This window comes from Ranitomeya imitator, chromosome 1 (genome assembly GCF_032444005.1).
Source record: "Ranitomeya imitator isolate aRanImi1 chromosome 1, aRanImi1.pri, whole genome shotgun sequence".
In the NCBI taxonomy this organism is placed as follows: Eukaryota; Metazoa; Chordata; class Amphibia; order Anura; family Dendrobatidae; genus Ranitomeya; species Ranitomeya imitator.
Genome location: NC_091282.1, coordinates 528496996 through 528520852, shown reverse-complemented (window position 1 = coordinate 528520852; position 23857 = coordinate 528496996). Strand labels below are relative to the sequence as shown.

Here is a 23857-nt window from a genome sequence, read left to right as displayed (position 1 = left end):
GGACAAGGGGGTATCCTCTATGTCTGGAGGAAAGAAGGTTTAAGCATAATAACAGACGCGGATTCTTTACAGTAAGAGCAGTGAGACTATGCAACTCTCTGCCGTATGATGTTGTAATGAGTGATTTGTTACTTAAATTTAAGAGGGGACTGGATGCCTTTCTTGAAAAGTATAATGTTACAGATTATTTATACTAGATTCCTTGTTAGGGTGTTGATCCAGGGAACTAGTCTGATTGCCGTATGTGGAGTCGGGAAGGAATTTTTTCCCCAATGTGGAGCTTACTCTTTGCCACATGGGTTTTTTTTTGTCTTCTTCTGGATCAACATGTTAGGGCATGTTAGGTTAGGCTATGGGTTGAACTAGATGGACTTAAAGTCTTCCTTCAACCTTAAAAACTATGTTACTATGTTACATCTGAGACACCTGTGACAGGTTTACACACTGTCAAATGACAGCATGAGCTCACAGCTGTGGTGGAGGCAAAAAGTTTACAACCGGTCACTGGCGTTGACTGGGACTACTGCTCCCATCAGCTTAAGCCTGCTGCCATTAATAACAGCGAGAGCAGATGGCAGTTGATGGGAGTATTCATCAGACGGTGCCTGCGCTGTAAATAACTAATAATAAAAGGAACGGTGTTGGTTTCCCTATATTTTTGATAACCAGAAAGGCAAAACTTACAGCTGGAGGCTGCTATCTCAGCTGTCAGCTTCAGCAAGGCTGGTAATCAAGAATATAGGGGTCCCCACACCAATTTTTTTAATTATCCAAATAAATAGTTTAAAAAAACAGCATTGCCTTCACCCCTAAAGCAGACAGCTGGGGCTGATAGTCTCAGGCTAGTAAGGAGCCATGGACATTGCCCCCCAGGCTAAAAATAGCAGCCTGCAGCCACCCAGAAAAGGTGCATCTATTAAATGCGACAATTCGGGCGCTTTCCCTGGCTCTTCACATTTGCCCTGTAGCATTGGCAAGTGGGGCTCATATTTGTGGGGTTCATGTCACCTTTATATTGTCCGGTGGCATCAAGCCCATGGCTTAGTATCCAATACCAATTCCATAGTTGTATGGCAAATAAGCGCACAGCAAGTATAAAGTCTTTTATTTGAAATAAAACAAAACACAATTTTTCTTTTTTATTTAAAAATAACAAACACAGTTTTACTCACTTAACACTCATTCTATTGAATCCCTCATCTCCTGTAATAAAATAAAAATACAATATACCTCCCCTGTCCAACGCTTTGTCCCAAGCTGTAATCCATGTCTGGGGATAAATAGTTTTCAACTTGGACGGTGCCAAGATGCGACTGTTCAGGCTGAAAACCACTCATGAATGAGCTCCTGCGAGCGCAGCATCAGTGACTAGTGGTGACGTCATCGAGGTTACCGGCAGTAAATGAGGCTGTATTCCTAACCAGGACCATGAACAGCAATGATCCCCGCTAACGCAATGAGAAAAGGCTCACAGAAATTTCTCCCGGTGAACTCGCTGCTGCACCAGCTTTTTCTGATTGTGTGAGTGGTAATCAGTACAGTTCAGGGTCCTGGTTGGGAACGCAGCATCAGTGACCTGCGGTTATCTGATTTTACTGCCGATCAGAAGCCCTGTTAGCCGCACTATCATGCACTTCCTGGTGAAGTCCATGTTTGGTGTACATGCTCGAAGAGTAGGTATTCTGTACGAACTTTACTGTTTGGGTTCGCCAATCTCTATTTGTGAACTCTTGGATGAGTCATCGCAGCATTCTTGGGGTAATTTTGGTTGGCTAGCCACTCCTGGGAAGGTTTATCACTGTTCCATGTTTTCGCCATTTGTGCATAATGCAGTTTGTTTGGTGATATGAAATATTTAAGTGCGACAAACATGCAAAAGAATAGGGAATCAGGAAGGGGCAAAAACTTTTTCACATAAAAAATGTATATATATATACATTACTGAAAAAATAAAGGGAACACTAAAATCCCACATACTAGATATAACTGAATGAAATATTCCATTTGTAAATCTTTATTCACTACATAGCGGAATGTGCTGAGAACAATAAAACCTAAAAGTGATCAACATAAATCACAACTAATATCCTACGGAGGTCTGGAGTTGGAATGATGCTTAAAATCAATGTGGAAAATGAAGTTACAGGCTGATCCAGCTTCAGTGGAAATACCGCAAGACAAGGAAATTATGCTTAGTAGTGTGTGGCCTCCACGTGCCTGTATAACCTCCTTACAAGGCCTGGGCATGCTCCTGATGAGGTGGCTGATGTTCTCCTGAGGGATCTCCTCCCAGACCTGGACAAAAGCATCCGCCAACTCCAGGACACTCTGTGGTGCAACGTGGCGTTGGTGGATGGTTCGAGACATGATGTCCCAGATGTGTTCAATCGGATTCAGGTCTGGGAAACGGGCGGGCCAGTCCATAGCTTCTTCATCTTGCAGGAACTGCTGACACACTTCCGCCACATGAGGTCTGGCATGGTCCTGCATTGGGAGGAACCTAGGGCCAACCGCACCAGCATATGGTCTCACAAGGCGTCTGAGGATCTCATCTTGTTACCTAATGGCAGTCAGGCTACCTCTGGCAAGCATATGGAGGGCTGTGCGGACCTCCAAAGAAATGCCACCCCACACCATTACTGACCCACTGCCAAACCAGTCATGCTGAAGGATGCTGCAGGCAGCAGATCGCTCTCCATGGCATTTCCAGACTCTGTTACATCTGTTACATATGCTCAGTGTGAACCTGCTTTCATTTGTGAAGAGCACAGGGCGCCAGTGGCGAATTTGCCAATCCTGGTGTTCTGTGGCAAATGCCATGCGTCCTGCACGGTGTTGGGCTGTGATCACAACCCCCATCTGTGGACATCGGGCACTCATACCATCCTCATGGCATCAGTTTCTAACCGTTTGTGCAAACACATTCACATTTGTGGCCTGCTGGAGGTCATTTTTCAGGGATCTGGCAGTGCTCCTCCTGTTCCTCCTTGCACAAAGGCTGAGGTAGCGGTCCTGCTGCTGTGTTCTTGCCCTCCTACAGCCCCCTCTACGTCTCCTGGTGTACTGGCCTGTCTCCTGGTAGCTCCTCCAGCCTCTGGACACTACGCTGACAGACACAGCAAACGTTCTTACCATAGCTCGCATTGATGTGCCCTCCTGGATGAGCTGCACTACCTGAGCCACTTGTGTGGGTTGTAGAGTCCATCTCATGCTACCATGAGTGTGAAAGCACAACCAACATTCAAAAGTGAGCAAATCATCAGCCAGAAATCATTGGTACTGAGATGTGGTCTGTCGTCCCCACCTGCAGAACCACTCCTTTATTGAGTGTGTCTTGATAATTTCCAACAATTTACATCTTTTGTCTATTCCATTTGCACAACAGCATGTGAAATTGATTGTCAAATAGTGTTGCTTCCTAAGTGGACAGTTTGATTTCACAGAAGTTTGATTTACTTGGAGTTATATTCTGTTGTTTAAGTGTTCCCTTTATTTTTTGAATAGTATATATATATATATATATATACATATATATATATATATATATATATATATATATATATATATGTATATACATATAATTGTCTAAGGGGTACTTCAATCTTTCTGTCTGCAACTTCCGTAACGGAAATCCCACGTCGCTGATTGGTCTCGCCAGCTGCCGGTCATGGCTGCCGCGACCAATCAGCGATGGGCACAGTCCGATTAGTCCCTCCCTACTCCCCTGCAGTCAGTGCCCGGCAGCCGCATACTCCCCTCCAGTCACCGGAGTCAGTGCCCGGCGCCCGCATGCTCCCCTCCAGTCACCGCAGTCAGTGCCCGGCGCTCGCATGCTCCCCTCCAGTCACCGCAGACAGCTGCCTGTCATGGCTGCCACAACCAATCAGCGATGGGCACAGTCCGATTAGTCCCTCCCTACTCCCCTGCAGTCAGTGCCCGGTGCCCGCATGCTCCCCTCCAGTCACCACAGTCAGTGCCCGGCACCCGCATGCTCCCCTCCAGTCACCACAGTCAGTGCCTGGCGCCTGCATACTCCCCTCCAGTTACCGCTCACACAGGGTTAATGCCAGCGGTAATGGACCGCGTCATGCCGCGGGTAACGCACTCCGTAACCACTGCTATTAACCCTGTGTGTCCCCAACTTTTTACAAGAGTTAAAAGATGTAATGTTAAAAATAATAAAAAAAAACAAAAAAACTGCTATACTCACCCTCCGTAGTCCGCCGAGCCGCACGCGGCCTCCGCCATCTTCCGTTCCCATAGATGCATTGCGAAATTACCCAGAAGACTTAGCGGTCTTGTGAGAGCGCTAAGTCATCTGGGTAATTTCGCATTGCATCCTGGGAACGGAAGATGGCGGCAGCCGCGCGCTCATCGCCTGCGCCACAGCTTCGCTGGATTGGATACCGGCAGGTGAGTATATAACTATTTTTTATTTTAATTATTTTTTTTAACAGGGATATGGTGCCCACACTGTTATATACTACGTGGACTGTGTAATATACCGTGTGGCTGCTATATACTACCTGGCCAGTGTTAGATGCTATGTGGGCTGTGTTATGTACTGCATGGGCTGGCTTATACATTACGTGGCCAGTGTTATGTACTGCATGGGCTACGTTATATATTACGTGGCCAGTGTTATGTACTGTGTGAGCTGTGTTATATATTACGTGGCCAGTGTTATATACTGCGTGGGCTGTATAATATACCGCGTGGCTGCTATATACTACCTGGCCAGTGTTATATACTGCATGTGCTGTGCTATATATTACGTGGCCAGTGTTATATACTGCATGGCCTGTGTTATATATTATGTGGCCAGTGTTATATACTGCGTGGCCTGTGTTATATACTACATTGCCTGTGTTATATACTGCTTGGCTGCAATATACTGCGTGGGCTGTGTTATATAGTACATGGGCTGTGTTATATACTGTTTGGGCTGTGTTATATATTGCGTGGCCTGCATTAACGCATCGGGTATTCTACAATATGTATGTATGTTTGTATATAGCAGCCACATAGTATATAGCACAGGCCACATCGTATTTGTCTGCTATATACTACATGGCTCCTATATACTACGTGGCCTGTGCTATATACTATGTGGCTGCTATATACATACATACATACATATTCTAGAATACCCGATGCGTTAGAATCGGGCCACCATCTAGTATATATATATATATCTACTATATAATTGTCTACGGGTCACTTCCGTCTGTCCTTCTGTCTGTCACGGTTATTCATTCACTGATTGGTCTCGCCAGCTGCCTGTCATGGCTGCCGCGACCAATCATCGACGGGCACAGTCCGGAAGAAAATGGCCACTCCTTACTCCCCGCAGTCAGTGCCTGTCGCCCGCTTTCTCCCCTTCGGTCACCGCTAACACAGGGTTAATGCCGGCGGTAACGGACCGCGTTATGCCGCGGGTAACGCACTCCGTTACTGCCGCTATTAACCCTGTGTGTCCCCAACTTTTTACTATTGACGCTGCCTATGCAGCATCAATAGTAAAAAATGTAATGTTAAAAATAATAATAAAAAAAAAACCTGCTATACTCACCCTCCGTAGTCCCTCGCGCCGGCCGCCATCTTCCGTTGCAGGTACCGGTGGCAAAGATGGTATGGGAGAAGGACCTGCCATGACGTCACGGTCATGTGACCACGACGTCATCACAGGTCCTGCGCTCATACCAACCCTGGGACCGGAAGCTGCCATGGACTTCAAGGGGCCCTCGAAAAGGTGAGTATATGTTTATTTTTTATTTTTTAACCTGTGACAAACCTGGCTGGGCAATATACTACGTAGCTGGGCAATATACTACGTGACTGGCCAATATAATATGTGGCTCTGTGCTTTATACTACTTCGCTGTGCAATATACTACGTGACTCTGTGCTGTATACTACGTAACTGGCCAATATACTACGTGGCTCTGTGCTGTATACTACGTCGCTGTGCAATATACTACGTGGCTCTGTGCTGTATACTACGTCACTGGGCAATATACTACGTAACTGGGCAATATACTACGTGGCTCTGTGCTGTATACTATGTCACTGGGCAATATACTACGTCACTGGACAATATACTGCGTCACTAGGCAATATACTACGTCACTGGGCAATATACTACGTGGCTGTGCAATATACTATGTCACTATGCAATATAGTACGCAACTGGGCAATATACTACGTCACTGGGCAATATACTATGTGGTTGGGCAATAAACTACGTGGCTGGGCAATATACTACGTGACTGTGCAATATACTACATGGCTGGGCAATATACTACGTGGTTGGGCAATATACTACATCACTGGGCAATATACTACGTGGCTGGGCAATATACTACGTGGTTGGGCAATATACTACGTGACTGTGCTATATACTACGTGGCTGGGCAATATACTACGTGGCTGGGCAATATACTACGTGGGCATGCATATTCTAGAATACCCGATGCATTAGAATCGGGCCACCATCTAGTATATATATATATATATATATATATATATACAGTATATATACACATGACATTATCTACATGACACGGGGTAGGAACACAGCAGTACATTCCACCATTATTACAGTCCAAAGAAATCTCCTTTGTTCATGCCTGATGCACTTCCACAAACATGTTGAAGAAATCTTACTTTGATAGATCACTGTTCTTTTCATATGAAATGGTCTCCCACTCATGCCTGATTGTCATCCCACTGATTGAGGAACACCAAACTCTAATTGAACCTTCAAATTATCTGATCATTTCAAAAGTTCACATACTTTTGCCACTAACAGACATGTGAAATTGAATAATTTTCCTCAATAAAAAATGACAAAGTCTAATATTTTTTAACTTATTTGTTTGATTTTGTTCTTTTCATCTACCTTTAGGTTGTGTGAACGTCTGATATAGATTTAACTACTTAGTGACAGAGCTAATTTTTACCTCTACCCCTTCACCCTAGGCCATTTTCGATATTTGCATTTCGGTTTTTGCTACCTTTCTTCCCAGAGTCATATTTTTTTATTTTTCCATCAATACGATACGGTCATGTGGGGGCTTGGTTTTTGGGGACGAGTTGTACTTTTGAATGAGTCATAGGTTTAACCATATAGTGTACTGGAAAATGGGGAAAAATTTAAAGAGCTGTGAAATTGCAAAAAAAGTGCAGAAAAACTCTCACCGTGCTAGCGGGGATGTCACCGAGGTCACAGCACTTCAGGCCAGCTGGGAACACAGTCTCAGTGACCGGAGGTAACATCAATTATGTCACCGCCAGTCACTGAGGCTGCGCTCGCAGCAGTTCAGTCACCAGTGGTTCTCAGCCTGAACGGTCACATTTTGTCACCATCCAGGTTGCAAACTATTTCTCCCCCAGACATGGATTATGGCATGTGACAGAACAACCAACAGTTGAGGGATATTGTTGTTTTTTTATTTTAATTTTATTACAGGAGAACAAGGGCTTCGGTGGAACAGGCGTTAGGTGAGTATAACTATGTTTGTTATTTTTAAATAAAAATGTAAAACTGTGTTTTGTTTCATTTCTAACAAAAGATTTTATTCTGGCTGTGTCTTTATTTACAATACAACCATAGAATTAGTAATGGATAGGTGTCTTATAGACGATTCTCCATTACTAAGCCATGGGCTTGATGTCACCTGACAATACAAAGGTTACATCAACCCCACAAATATTAATCCCACTTGCCACCGCTACAGGGCAAATTGGAAGAGCCGAGCAAAGTGCCAGAATTGGTGCATCTAATGGATGTGCCTTTTCTGGGCAGCTGTGGGCCACTATTTTTAGTCTGGGGGGCAATATCCATGGCCCCTTACCAGCCTGAGAATACCAGCCCCCAGCTGTGTGCTTTAGCAAGGCTGGTTGTCAAAAATGGGGGGACCCCATGCCATTTTTGTAATTTTTTTTTTAATAATTAAAAAATACAGCATGGGGACACCTCTATTCTTGATAACTAGCCTTGTTGAAGCTGACAGCTGAGGGTTGCAGCCCCCAGCTGTGAGTTTTGTCTGGCTGGTTAGCAAAAATACAGGGGAACCTACGCAGTTTTTTTTTTTGTATAAATCAGGTTTATTGAAGCAAATAAACAATACAAACAATGGTACAGTGCTGAAACAATTATTAAACTCAACGGGGTACAACCCGTAGATAGTACAAAAAGAGAAAGTCTCAGCACATATTAAATGTAGTTGGCCACTGCCAACGATAACACTTTCAAGTTAGCAATGATACTTTTCATAGTTGAAACATATAAACAGCATCAAAGGCAATCAAGCATTACTAGATATATTTAATCGTTTATATTAGTATAGAATGTCACTAGATATAAGAAGTAAGCAGAAGTAGAAAGAATTAAAGAAACGGAAAGAGGAGTGTTGTGAATTCTGTGGCTGAGTTCACTTCTGTGGTCACAAGTGGTATTGCAGTCTCTGGGCTTCCTCCCTCAGGTGTTTTGGTGAGCTCGTTGGCTGCCTTGCTATTTAGCTCCACCTGAGTCTGTCTTCCTTGCTCCTTGTCAATGTTCCAGTGTTGGATCTGAGCTACTGCATCTTTCCTTGGGCCTGCTGCTCTGCTAGATAAGTGCTTCTAGTTTGTTTTCTGTTTTTTCTGTCCAGCTTGTTATTTTCTTTTGCTGGAAGCTCTGAGAAGCAAAGGGGTGCACCGCCGTGCTGTTAGTTCGGCACGGTGGGTCTTTTTGCCCCTTTGCGTGGTTTTCGTTTTAGGGTTTTTTGTAGACTGCATAGTTCTCTTTGCTATCCTCGCTCTGTCTAGAATATCGGGCCTCACTTTGCTGAATCTATTTCATTCCTACGTTTGTCTTTTCATCTTGCTAACAGTCATTATATGTGGGGGCTGCCTATTCCTTTGGGGTATTTCTCTGAGGTAAGTCAGGCTTGTATTTCTATCTTCAGGCTAGTCAGCTCCTCAGGCAGTGCCGAGTTGCATAGGTAGTTGATAGGCGCAATCCACTGCTGCTTCCAGTTGTGTGAGGATAGATCAGGTACTGCAGTCTACAGAGATTCCACGTCTCAGAGCTCGTTCTATTGTTTTGGGTTATTGCCAGATCTCTGTATGTGCGCTGATTACTGCACGCTGTGTTGCCTGATTGCCAGCCATAACAGTACAAGGAGCCATTCAATGATTTCCAATAGAGGGAAAAAAGAAATCCTGACATCATTTTTTTTTCTTAGCTCTGTCTTCAGTCTTTTTTTTCCCCTAGACATTAGAGTGCTTCAGGACACAGCTGTGGACATGGATATTCAGGCTCTGTGCTCCTCAATGGATAATCTCGTTGTAAATGTACAAAAGATTCAAGATACTATTGATCAGAAATCGATGCTAGAACCAAGAATTCCGATTCCTGATTTGTTTTTTGGTGACAGAACTAAGTTCCTGAGCTTCAGAAATAATTGTAAGCTATTTTTGGCCTTGAAACCTCATTCTTCTGGTAATCCTATTCAACAGGTTTTGATTATTATTTCTTTTTTGCGCGGCGACCCACAGGACTGGGCGTTTTCTCTTGCACCAGGAGATTCTGCATTGAGTAATGTTGATGCATTTTTCCAGGCGCTGGGATTGCTTTACGATGAGCCTAATTCAGTGGATCAAGCTGAGAAAAATCTGCTGGCTTTATGCCAGGGTCAGGATGATGTAGAAGTATATTGTCAGAAATTTAGAAAATGGTCAGTACTCACTCTGTGGAATGAATCTGCACTAGCGGCTTTGTTCAGAAAGGGTCTCTCTGAAGCTCTTAAGGATGTAATGGTGGGATTTCCTATGCCTGCTGGTTTGAATGAGTCTATGTCCTTGGCCATTCAGATCGGTCGTCGCTTGCGCGAGCGTAAATCTGTGCACCATCTGGCGGTATTGTCTGAGAGTAAGCCTGAGCCTATGCAGTGCGACAGGACTATGACTAAAGTAGAACGGCACGAACACAGACGTCTGAACAGACTGTGTTTCTATTGTGGTGATTCTACTCATGCTATTTCTAATTGTCCTAAACGCACTAGGCGGTTCGATAGCTCTGCCGTTATTGGTACTGTACAGTCCAAATTCCTTTTGTCCATTACCTTAATGTGCTCTTTGTCATCATATTCTGTCATGGCGTTTGTGGATTCAGGCGCTGCCCTGAATCTGATGGATTTGGATTATGCTAAACGTTGTGGATTTTTCTTGGAGCCTTTGCGGTGTCCTATTCCGTTGAGAGGAATTGATGCTACACCTCTGGCCAAGAATAAGCCTCAGTACTGGGCCCAGCTGACCATGTGCATGGCTCCTGCACATCAGGAAGTTATTCGCTTTTTGGTACTGCATAATTTGCATGATGTGGTCGTGTTGGGGTTGCCATGGCTACAAACCCATAATCCAGTATTGGATTGGAACTCTATGTCGGTAACCAGCTGGGGTTGTCAGGGAGTACATGGTGATGTTCCATTTTTGTCTATTTCGTCATCCATTCCTTCTGACATCCCAGAGTTCTTGTCGGACTTTCAGGATGTATTTGAAGAGTCCAAGTCTGATGCCTTCCTCCTCTGATTTGGTGCCTTTGTTCTTCCAGCATGTGGTTCGTTTACATGGCATTCCTGAGAATATTGTTTCTGACAGAGGTTCCCAGTTTGTCTCGAGGTTCTGGCGAGCCTTTTGTGGTAGGATGGGCATTGACCTATCTTTTTCCTCGGCCTTCCATCCTCAGACTAATGGCCAGACCGAACGAACCAATCAGACCTTGGAAACATATCTGAGATGTTTTGTTTCCGCTGACCAGGATGATTGGGTGTCATTTTTGCCGTTGGCTGAGTTCGCCCTTAATAATCGGGCCAGCTCGGCTACCTTGGTCTCTCCATTTTTCTGCAATTCTGGGTTCCATCCTCGTTTCTCTTCAGGACAGGTTGAGTCTTCGGACTGTCCTGGTGTGGATTATGTGGTGGACAGGTTGCAGCAGATCTGGACTCAGGTAGTGGACAATTTGACCTTGTCCCAGGAGAAGGCTCAGCTTTTCGCTAATCGCAGACGCCGTGTGGGACCCCGACTTCGTGTTGGGGATCTGGTTTGGTTATCTTCTCGTCATATACCTATGAAGGTTTCCTCTCCTAAATTTAAACCTCGTTTTATTGGTCCGTATAGGATTTCTGAGATTCTCAATCCGGTGTCTTTTCGTCTGACCCTCCCAGACTCCTTTTCCATACATAATGTATTCCATAGGTCGTTGTTGAGGAGATACGTGGCACCTATGGTTCCATCTGTGGAGCCTCCTGCCCCTGTTTTGGTGGAGGGGGAATTGGAGTATATTGTGGAGAAGATTTTGGATTCTCGTGTCTCTAGACGGAAACTCCAGTATCTGGTCAAATGGAAGGGTTATGCTCAGGAAGATAATTCCTGGGTTTTTGCCTCTGATGTCCATGCCCCAGATCTTGTTCGTGCCTTTCATGTGGCTCATCCTGGTCGGCCTGGGGGTTCTGGTGAGGGTTCGGTGACCCCTCCTCAAGGGGGGGGTACTGTTGTGAATTCTGTGGCTGAGTTCACTTCTGTGGTCACAAGTGGTATTGCAGTCTCTGGGCTTCCTCCCTCAGGTGTTTTGGTGAGCTCGTTGGCTGCCTTGCTATTTAGCTCCACCTGAGTCTGTCTTCCTTGCTCCTTGTCAATGTTCCAGTGTTGGATCTGAGCTACTGCATCTTTCCTTGGGCCTGCTGCTCTGCTAGATAAGTGCTTCTAGTTTGTTTTCTGTTTTTTCTGTCCAGCTTGTTATTTTCTTTTGCTGGAAGCTCTGAGAAGCAAAGGGGTGCACCGCCGTGCTGTTAGTTCGGCACGGTGGGTCTTTTTGCCCCTTTGCGTGGTTTTCGTTTTAGGGTTTTTTGTAGACTGCATAGTTCTCTTTGCTATCCTCGCTCTGTCTAGAATATCGGGCCTCACTTTGCTGAATCTATTTCATTCCTACGTTTGTCTTTTCATCTTGCTAACAGTCATTATATGTGGGGGCTGCCTATTCCTTTGGGGTATTTCTCTGAGGTAAGTCAGGCTTGTATTTCTATCTTCAGGCTAGTCAGCTCCTCAGGCAGTGCCGAGTTGCATAGGTAGTTGATAGGCGCAATCCACTGCTGCTTCCAGTTGTGTGAGGATAGATCAGGTACTGCAGTCTACAGAGATTCCACGTCTCAGAGCTCGTTCTATTGTTTTGGGTTATTGCCAGATCTCTGTATGTGCGCTGATTACTGCACGCTGTGTTGCCTGATTGCCAGCCATAACAGAGGAGGAAAGAAAGAAGAGAAAAAGAAAGGAAAAAAAAAAGGGGGGGGGGAGGAAGGGACAGGGGGACGAAGGGGGGGGAGGAGGGGGGGAAGGAAAGCGGGTGAAGGTGAGAGGGTACACTAGGTATGAGGAATGCGGCACCCCTCCCAGGCCGAATGTAGTGGAGAGAAGAACATTGAGTCACCAACATTGGCTTTAGGCCACGACAGCAGGCCAGAGGATAGGGGCAACAACCATTACGCGAACGCTCCCATATCGGCTCCAGATATGAATTAGGACCTGGACAACCATATGTCCAACTCCGGGGTGTTATGAGTCGAGTTTCCTCTGCTGCACAGGGGGAATCTCGATCCGTCTCCGCTGCGGTCTCCCATTCTCCTCCAGCCGCAGTGGAGTCTGCTCAGCAGGGACGTCGCTCCCAGTGTCTTGCTCGCTCTCACTCTGTACAGAGAGTTACTGCTGCTTCTTCAGCTCCTGCCATTAAAGTCAGTGCTGGTCAGCGGCGAGCGGACTTCCCTGGGACTAAGTCCTTGTTTGCGCACACTGAGCATGCCCAGAGCAAGATCTCCCGTTGGAGATCGAGAGTCATGTGCTCTGGCTCTGCAGCGCATTCCATTGGTCCTCTTGGCAGGCCCTGGAAGGGCAAAGTTTCTGTGGCCACTTCCTGTCCTGCAATTATATAAACTGCGCATGACCGCACGGCCATGCGCTAGTGTACAATTGAATACGTGTGTTTGTTGTGAGTGCAAGTCGTTCATTAAATACCCCTACCCTATTGTATGACTGTTCGCGTATGGAGTATGGCTGCTATCTAGCGCCCGACAAATCACTCAACGTGTCACACACGTATCAGCGTCTATTGCTGTGACCGCCAGTGCGGCGCCACGCGCCAGTAGTGCGCTTCCTGACCCACGTCTGGGTGCTTAGTGGTGCCTGCCAGCACGGCACAGTTCGCACTTCGGTGCTCTAATTATAAGAGTTGCCTAACACACCCTGTTGCGGTGTTGTGTCAGCAAGTGGTCTAATCGGACTTCAATCCTAGTTGGGGTTAAGTTCGCTGACTGCTTGCTCGCCTTCTATGTGCGGTACCGCGATCCTGTGACGCAACAGGACCGCTTCCTTCACGTTGGGTGAAGTTTAACCCACGCGAGTATACTTATGAGTACCGCCATATAGTCCGTCATTACTCAGCAGCAGGTTCCATCTCTGCACGGTGGACCCCGGGCTACGAACGCACCGTACACTATCAGTCTTATTATTTGGTGCGTTCCGCTAGCCCTAACACGGGGTCTCCCTGAATACAATCCATGAAGCCCAAGTGTTAAAAAATTTTGCCAAATCCCCCATGGATTCACTTATCAATTGTTCCATTCTGTAATTGTTGTTAAGCTCCGCAACAAAATCGGAGCCTGAGGGGTAACGATCCTGCTTCCAGTATCTAGGAATCAAATTCCTGGCAGCCGTAAGAAAATGTCTGAGAAGACTCCTCTTAAAACCAGATATCGACATGTCACACAGAGACAAGAGGGCTAGTTCCACTGTGGGTTGTATTTTGCGAAAGGATAATTTGTTATGGAGATCGAAAACTAGCATCCAGAATTTCTTTATGGGTGGACATTCCCACCAGATATGGACATAAGTCCCTTTTTCTGATGTGCATCTCCAACAGATATCCGGTATCACCGGGAACATAGCGTGAACCTGGCAGGGGCATCTATACCACCTCGACAGAACCTTGTAACTCCTCTCCTGTGACACAGCCGACAGTGAAGTCCTAAAGGTGAACAGAAAAATCTTATCTCTTTCCTCTTGGGACAATGAAAGCAGTTTTTTTTTTTTTTATTTATTTACAGTGCAGGACTCGGCTAATGAATACACCCATCAGCCGCTCCTGCTTTCACTGTTATTAGCGGCAGCAGGTGTCGGATGATGAGAGGAGCTGTCCCAGTGACAGTGACCGTGACAGTGATGGTGTCAGCTGACACCAGTGACCAGAGGTAAACTGTATACCTCCGATCACAGTTGAGTGCTCATGCTGTCTTTTGACAGTGTGGGAACCGCAGTTCTCTGACCAGCGGGGATGATTTCACCACCGATCGGAAGCAGTGTTTGCCGAGCAGTCATGCACATGAAAGCATGACAAACACCCAGTGTTAGGGCAGCCGAACCCAAACAGTAACACGGACTTCCTGGTAAAGTCCATGTTCAGTGTCCGTGCCCATCAGTCGCCCATCTCCAATATTGATAGATTGGGGGTTTCTGAATGCAGCAATACCAATACCAAATATGTGTATTTTTTTTATTGTTTTATTTTGAATGGGCAAAAGTGGGGTGATTTAAAATTTCACATTTTTTATTTTTTTAATATTTTTAAAAACTTTATTATTTCTTTTTATTTCTCTTTTTACCTACTGATTATCCCATCGCACGTGCTACACAGAGCAGGGCTTCTGCCCTTCTCTGTATAGCAGAAATGCTCACTTGCTATGAGCGCCGACTGCTGGGCAGCACTCAAAGCAGTCCTGCTATGACACTCACAGGGGTCTCCTGCAGACCCCAAGTTGTTATGCCAACTCATAAGCGACCTGCGGTCATGTGACATGGGCACCAATTGACAGGATTAGTGATACGCTTCTGCCACAATCATGTTAAGTGGTGCAGTCAGAGATTGACAGCAGCATTTAACATGTTAACAGCTGTGGGTGGATCGCGATTCCACCCACAGCTGTTAGGGGCAGCGCCAGAACCCACATCAAAGGGGGAGACCTGACATGCGCAATACATGTACGGCGCATGTTGTGAAGGGGTTAATGACCAGGCTACATTTTAGAAATTTGACCAGTATCACTTTATGTGGCAATAACTCTGCAACGCTTCAACGTATCCCAGTGATTCTGAGACTGTTTCTTCATAACATGTTGTACTTCATAATATGTGTAACCTTTTTTTGTATATTGTATATGGAGGTAGCTGCTCCTGGTATGCACCTATTCACACTAGTTTGGATGTGCCAGTCTTTTTTCTGTCATTTCTTTGTTAGCTTATTGACTGCACACTCCTCCCCTCACCATCTGGTTTTTAATTACATCTAATCACACTTGGTTCTGGCAAACCCATATGTAGGCTTTGCTGAGAGAGGTGTCCATATTCACCCAAGCATGCAGACATTAGCCTTCGGTAAGTGTTCACATTTGGACAGGGAAGTCAGTTACCCATCAGTTTTTTAATGAGACCACCTTGACGATGGTTGATGGGCTCACACTATTTGGCCAAATTCTGTGCTAAGCGTCTCAAAAAATTTTTTCCTAATGTTCAAAAAGCAATTTTGCTATTCATATTTCATGTATTTCATATTTGACGTATTTTGGCACAATAGAGTGCAACCTTTTTTTGTATGTTGTACTTCATGTTAGTTGTAAATTTTGGTCGATATGATTTGCATTTATTTATGAATATATTTAAAAATTTAACAACAAAATTGAAAATGTAGCAATTTTCAAACTTAAAAGGTTTATGCCCTTAGCTATAACACACAAAAATAATGAATAAATAACATTTCTCATATATCTACTTTACATTTGCATCATTTTTTAAGCATATTTTTTTTATTAGGATGCTAAAAGGGTTAAAAGTTCAGCAGCAATTTCAAATTTTTCAATAAATTCACAAAAACTGTTTTTTTAGGGACCTATTTAGATTTAAATGGGCTTTAAGGAACCTATATATTGGAAACTCCTCAAAAGTGATGCCATATTAAAAGCTGCACCCCTGAAATACTTCAAAACTGGTGTCGGGAATATTTTTTAACCCTTCAGGTGCTACACAGGAAATAATGCAAAGTGGAATGAAAAAAATATATATTTTACCTCTAAAATCTTGCTTTAGCCCCAATTTTTTCACTTTTGCAAGAGGTAGCACCGAAAAGAGGACCCCACAGTATGTTACCCACATTCTTATGAGTGCAGTGATACCCTTACATGTAGTCAAAAAGTTCTGTTTGGGCAAATGGCAGGGCTTGGAACGGAATTAGCAATATTTGAATTTTGAAATACAAATTTGGCTGAAATAAGTTGTGGGGACCCTATTTTGGAAATTACACCCCTCAAGGATTTTATCCAGGGATATAGTGAACATTTTGAACCCTCATTTAACACACAGAATTTGATAACATTAAGACGTTATATTGAAAAAGTTCTTTTTTTTCACAAAATCTTGCTTTAGCCCCAAATTTCTCACTTTTGCAAGAGAAAACAACAAAAATTGGACCCCACAGTTTGTTACACACTTTCTTACACATGTGGCGATCCCTCTTCATGTAGTCAAAAAGATCTGTTTGGAGAAATAGCAGGGCTCGGAACAGAAGGGGCACAATTTGAATTTTGGAACACGAATTTGGCTTTATTTGGAATAGATTGTCATATTTGCAGAGTCTGGGTGTTTCAAAAGCAACAGAAAACACCCATAAATATCTTTTTTGTAAATTATACCCTTTAAAGGAGTACACTGTGTTCCAAATTATTATGTAAATTGGATGTAAGTGTCATAAAGATTTAATTGTTTTGTTTTTCAAATAAACTCATGGATGGTATTATGTCTCAGGGCTCAACGGATCACTAAAATCAATCTTAAACACATGTGATAATTAGTTTTCCAGGTGATTCTAATTAAAGGAAAACTACTTAAAAATGATGTTCCACATTATTAAGCAGCCACAGGTTTCAAGCAATATGGGAAATAAAAAAGATCTTTCTGCTGCTGAAAAGCGTTAAATAGTGCAATGCCTCGAACAAAGTATGAAAACATTAGATATTTCACGAAAACTTAAGAGTGATCATCATACTGAGAAGAGATTTGTGACTGAAACAGAGCACAGAGTTCATGCAGATAAAGGCATAATGAGGAAGGTTTCTGCCAGACAAATTCATTGGATTAAGAGAGCAGCTGCCAAAATACCATTACAAAGCAGCAAACAGTTATTTGAAACTGCTGTGCCTCTGGAGTCCCTCGAACCTCAAGGTGTAGGATCCTTCAAAGGCCTGCTGTGGTGCATAAACCTACTATTCGCCCACCCCTAAACAGTGTTCACAAGCAGAAATGGTTGCAGTGGGCCCAGACATACAGTACAGACCAAAAGTTTGGACCCACCCTCTCATTTAAAGATTTTTCTGTATTTTCATGACTATGAAAATTGTACATTCACACTGAAGGCATCAAAACTATGAATTAACACATGTGGAATTAAATACTTAACTTAGTTGGGGTCATTTCTTGGGGGGGCTTGGGAATTGTCGTTAAAATGAAGGAATCTCATTAGGGCTTCATAGCAAGCACGGATCATGACAGCTGTAAATACAGGGCTACTGTGCACAGATTTTGTTGCCCAGTAGGAACAGAAAGTTGATTTTTTTTTTTACTAAACCCATGTTGAGGGTAAGGTCTAAATTTCTTTTATTTCAGAGTCATTTGTGGGGATCAATGAATGGGAATGAAAAGCAGTGGGGTTTTAGGAAATAATTTTTCGGGCATATAGATTTGTTTTGGTGGGCAATTAATTGTAGGATTTCTGGGGGTAACAAAAATTTGGAAAAATTCAAAGGGGGTAAAATTGATGACATCTAATTTTATTCCAGGGTTACTGAAGTTGGAATTTGAGGGGAAAATGAATTGTTGTGATACCACAATGGAGGGGAGACTTCAGAATTTGGTCCCACTTTTTGACAATTCAGCAGTGATGACTGACTCCAGAACCACTGGGCTGTGGGATCCCATGGAGGAAGAGTAGTTGTCATTGTCTGAAAACTGATTTTGGTTTCACTGCCGCAGCAATGCAAGGAGGACCCCTGCTCCACGGTGAATATTCTGTGGGCCATTATTTTATTTTATTCGAATGGCTTCTAAAAAAAAAACTAACCTAATCTAACACTAATAAACCTAATGTAACAGTAGTATTTTATCTTTTACTTTTGAAGAAACCTAAAGCATAACCCTAAAGCCTAACCCTAACCCTAAAACTTAAAGCATAAGCCAAACCCTAAAGCCTATGCATTACCCGAAAGAAAGAAAGAAAGAAAGAAAGGAAGAAAAAAAGAAAGAAAGAAAGAAAGAAAGAAAGAAAGAAAGGAAGAAAAAAAGAAAGAAAGAAAGAATTATAAAATTAAAAAATAAATTTTTTTAGTCTGACTAGAGGAATGACATATATTGGGCTTTTGATCAATGTGATAGAGTCTACCACAGTGATCAAAAGTCATAATAGGAATAATCCCTGCTGTTGTCGGGTGCTGGTTGGCAGATCTCCGCCGGTGCACTGCACATGCGCCCACTATTTTGCTTTGGGAACAGGAGGAGGAGGGCCGGGGATGGCAGATCGGTACTAAGGTACTGTGGGGTGCCTGGGGACATAATTTCTTTCTCTGCTAACATTAGATAATGTCAGAGGAGAGAGAAATTATCTTTAAATAGGACTTCACTTTTTTAACATGATGGCTGTTATTAGTTTAATAACGGTGATCAGGGCCCTGATAATGTTCTCCAGAGTCTCAACTATCCCCTGTAGCTGAAAGCTCAGTGACTTTCTGAAGCTGAGGGGCGCTTTTGACTTATTTCTCAGTGCCTTTAAAAAGCAGCACTGAGGAATAAAGCTCCTTAAATGCCACCATTAAAAGGCGTATCGGAAGTCATTTGGGGGTTAAGGCAACTAAATGCAGATATATGAAAAGTTTTGAAGAGTTAACAAATTTTCAAGCAATACTGTATGTGTAGAAACTGGAAAACCTCTTTAATACCTATCTTTATATTTACCAACTGAAAACTTTTTAGGTTAAATTTAAAAATATTCTAATTTGGTAATAAATGCTGTGGACCTCTAAGCCAAAGTGCATACACCATTTTTTAGCAGGAAGGTCCTCTCCATACTGCTCCACTACTAGGACAACCCCTTCTTAAACTAAATGTTTGGCCCCTATAAAATAATGAAACTTATATTCACCTCCCATAACGACATTGTTCCTGTGGTGTCGGCACTCGCTCTGGCTTTACTGTCTTCACCTTTGGACAAACCTAACATGAAGAGGAGCCTTGTTCTAGTAGAGGACAACCCCTTTAAGTCTTTTGAGCTTCTTTTAACAGCTTCAGGCTTGGAAAGCTGAAAATCAATTAAAAGAAGTGACCATCCTTCAGGGGGCTGCCAATAAGCTGTATGCCGTTATGGTGCACAATACATTGTACAGTGTGAATGGCACCTCACACAAGCCTTATCCATGTGCATCTATAATACATGCCCCTGCACATGGACACTAGGCATATGGTTGTTCATCAGTATTCTGCACCCGTGCTGCCTCCGCCTGTTATTTGCACCCTGCAGTATATTGGTATTGTGAGCAGGTATCGATAAGTATGGCTGCTTTTTCTGATTTTTCAATTTGATGCACTTTTTTTATGAAATACTGTTCGGATGCACTAGCAAATTAAGTCACTAGTTTTGATATGCAAATTGCCTCTTCAAAGAGGAAGAGAACGTGAACGCTATAGAGCCACCTGTTGGAAGCAGAAATCCTATAAGTCACAATCGACTTTTTAATGAGTCTTGCAATATGACTTAGGATAAAAGCTAAATCAGTACCTCATTTTTCAGGCACAGTGTTTTGGGTTATTGGCCCTCATCATTGCAAAGCATGAGAACTGATTTGATTAGATGATAGGCTCTGGACCAAGGTTTAAGGGGTAACATTTCTCCTTGTGGAGAGTGACATACTGGCTCTGGCATGCCAAGGTAAGGAGAAACGTTACCCCTTAGACCTTAGTCCAGAATTTCTCACCTAGCTTTTATAGAATCAGATGCCATCACAGTTGAGTCCCAGTGGAGGAAAACTCAAGGTTATCAAATTCCACAAATTAAAGTAAAAAAAAAGTCCATCCCTGTCATGCCGAAGGAATTCCTCTGTTCTGTTAATGATATGTATTTGGAACATTTTTTATAATTTATGTTGCCATTCTTTTGTTTTTCTCTTGTGATAGGTCCTCTTTAGACTAATTATCTGCTACAGAGATGTCTCGGATGTGGATTGAGCCAGTAGTTGCAGGGGCTCAGATTGCGAGCTCCTTCTATGACACGGCACTGCTTATGGTGGTAAGGAATTATTACAACACATCCATCAACAGCCAAGATGTTCCATCCAACTCTAGTAGAGATGACATGTTACAGAAAGCCATCTTGAACTTCTACTTCATTTATAACATCATCATTGGATTAACGCCTCTTCTGTCTGCCTATCTCATAGCAAAAATTGGAGACAGGACGAGCAGGAAAGTCACTATATGTGTACCACTGCTCGGATACCTCCTATCAAGAATGCTTTTATTGTTTGTCATCATCTGGGAATGGCCAGTGGAAGTGATGTTTGGATCTGCAGCGCTGAATGGATTAACAGGCTGGTTCACAACCTATTGGTCCGGTGTTACGGCTTGGGCTGCTTCATGTTCTTCTGAAAGAAGACGATCTCTTAAACTTATTATTATTGAAATGGTTTATGGATTAGCTGGATTTGTAGGCAGCTTGGTATCAGGATATTTATTTGTGCTTTTACATATAACGAGCCATCAAGGAACTATTCTTATGTTCTGTTGCATTGGTGGCTACACATTTTGTGTCCTATACTGCATTTTTGTTCTGAGGGCACCAGAAGATTATAATTCGGAGACCTCCAGAGTTTTAAAAGACTCTAGAAATAGAAGTGTACAAGAGGACAAGGCCGAAAATTCTGTTCTTAAAGCACCATCGAAGCTCATTCTTATTACACTGTTTGCCAGTGCAATACTTATTAATGTTGCTTCTGCAGCAACTAATGATATAATAAATGTGTTTGTACTAAAGAAGCCTCTAAATTGGGGTCCTGTATACGTTGGCTATGGCAATGCCGCTGCGTACATGACCTACATCACCAGCTTTCTAGGAGTTTTAATTTTTTCTCGATTTACAGGCGATTTGGGATTAATTACTATTGGAATCATTTCATTTGGTTCCGGACTTCTAATCATGGGCTTTGTGCACTCAACATATATGTATTATATTGGTAAGTATATATCATTGAACAAGTAGTGTAACAATTCACATACAGGGGAATTCAAATATAAACTAGAGTAACAAAAGGACCTGCACAGAATTTTTGGAAATTGTGCATATGAAATTTTAGGCTATGTTCACATGTTGCATTTTTGCAACGTATTTTTCAGCAGCCAAAAACTACTCTGTTGTAGCTAAAAATGTTCAAATTGCCCATTTTTTGGTGCAAAAAAAGCGAGGTCCAACAGCCCGAAACACTGTGTCTGCGAATTGAGATACTGATTTGGCTTTTATCCTAATTCATATTGCAAGACTCGTTAAACGGTTGATTGTGACTTGTAGGATCACTACTTCCAACAGGTGGTGCTATAGAGTTTAAGTCCTCTTTTTCTCAGAAGAGGCAATTTGCATATTTTATTTCCCAGAGGAGCATTGCACGGCGAATATGCCTCCTTACCTTGGCAAGCCAGAGATGGTATGTCACTCTCCATAAGGAGAAACGATACCCCTTAGACCCCAGTCCAGAGCCTCTCACCTAGCCAAATCAGTTCTCATGCTTCGCACTGACGAGGGCCAACAGCCCGAAACACCGTGTCTGCGAATTGAGATACTGATTTGGCTTTTATCCTAAGTCATATTGCCCAACTCGTTAAAGGGTTGATTGTAACTTGTAGGATTGCTACTTCCAACAGGTGGCGCTATAGAGTTTAAGTCCTCTTTTTCTCAGGAGAGGCAATTTGCATATTATAGTTGCATTTATGCACTCATTATTTTCTATGGGTGAGAAAAATAATCTGCAAAAACACTGAAAGAAATGACATGCTGCAGATTTAAAAAAACACTGTAATTTTCCAATTCAGTCAAGGAATAAAAAACAAGCATAAGATTTCTGAACTTTCATAGCTTTTGCTGGTACTGTAAAAAGCAGCTCTTAACTTACATAATAAGCTGCAAAAATGCAACGTGTGAACATAGCCTTATCTTTTCCAAATAGCAAGACATTACGTACCGTATTTTTTGGATTATAAAATGCACTTTTTTCCTCCAAATTCTGGGGGAAAATGAGCGTGCATCTAATAATGCGGATATACCTTACCGGTCGCGGTGGGGCAGGGTTCCAGGGTCACTGCTGGAGGAGGCAAGAGTAGAGCGTTGCTGCAGGCTGCAGGCAGGGATGAGGGGGTGTTCAGATATACGCTGCTGCGGGTGTTCGGTGGTGCTGGGGCTCTGCTGACATTGTGAAAGCCTAGAGCCCCCACACTTACATGGTTTACTATGCGGTGGACTCTGGGAAAATGGCTGCCAGGGGTGGCGCATGCACAGATGGAGATCTCGGCACCAAGATCTTGGGAGATGATATTTCGACGCCAAGATCTCCAAATGCCCCGGCAGCCATTTTCCCGGAGTCCACCGCATAGTAAACCATGTAAGTGCGGAGGCTCTGGGCTTTCACAAAATGTCAGCGGAGCCCCCACATCACCGAACACCTCATCCCAGCCTGTGGCCTGCAGCAATGCTCCACTCTTGCCTACTCCAGCAGCGACCCTAGGACCCAGCTTCACCGCAGCCACCACCCCGGTAATCAATAAGACGCATGGGTTGTAAGAAGCACCACCATTTTAATTTAAAAAAAGTTTTTTTCCTATTTTTCTCTTCAAAATTTGGGGTGCGTCTTATAATCGGGTGAGTCTTATAAACCGCAAAATACGGTATTTCCATGAACGTTCCAAGCATGTCTTTACATCCTAAATTATTTATGAACAAGTGTTTACTGTACTTTCCTTTAACTGACACAAGTTAATCATAATTGGAATAATTACATTTTTTCTCAGCTGAAAGTTAGAAAATTATATGCTGCACTATTCTTCCGAAGTATTTTTGCATTGATACATTTTTTAATATACTTCTCAGCTCGAATAGTGATGATATTTTCATTAATCCCTACACCAACCATCAGATCAATGATATCGAAGCAAGTTCAAGGCTCCTCGTATGGTAAGATGTCAAAGTGCTATACATGAATAACAATGATGGGTAGTCTACCATATATTTACACTATAATGCAGGTAAAACACAGTGCATTTTGCAATTTTTTTTTTCTTTCAGAGGGTACTTTTATTATGCAGAGTTGTTCATAGACTATAGAGGTTAGGCATAAAATCTAGAAAGCTGTTAGTAGACATAGACGATATGTTATTTCACAAATTATTATTATTATTACTTATTTATTTATTTATATAGCACCATTGATTCCTTAAACAAATAAATACTAATTACTCTTAATTGTCTAGTCTTAGGTGTTGGTGTGTGTAAAGGTCATTAAAGGGAGTGTTCAGTTAATTTAAATTGATTGTATTTACAAAAATAAGTAATATAAATTGCTAATATGTTTCAATTACCATGTCCCCAGGTCTTCAGATATTCCCTCCAGTCCTGATTCTGCAGTTTCAGCACCACATCAGTACTGTGCGTGTAGTGGGCTGGCTGACTGCTCATTTAAACCCATAATGACCAC

General features: G+C 43.0%; 1 protein-coding gene across 1 annotated transcript in view; it reads left to right on the top strand.

Annotated features, from left to right (window-relative positions):
- The window catches only part of LOC138677201 (solute carrier family 46 member 2-like), a 95073-nt gene that overhangs the window by 33549 nt on the left and 37667 nt on the right, over nucleotides 1-23857 (top strand). The window contains exons 2-3 of the mRNA XM_069767149.1: nucleotides 20298-21352; nucleotides 23254-23337. Coding sequence (XP_069623250.1) covers nucleotides 20329-21352; nucleotides 23254-23337 — 1108 coding nt within the window. The 5' untranslated portion in view covers nucleotides 20298-20328. The remainder of the gene's footprint in view (nucleotides 1-20297; nucleotides 21353-23253; nucleotides 23338-23857) is intronic.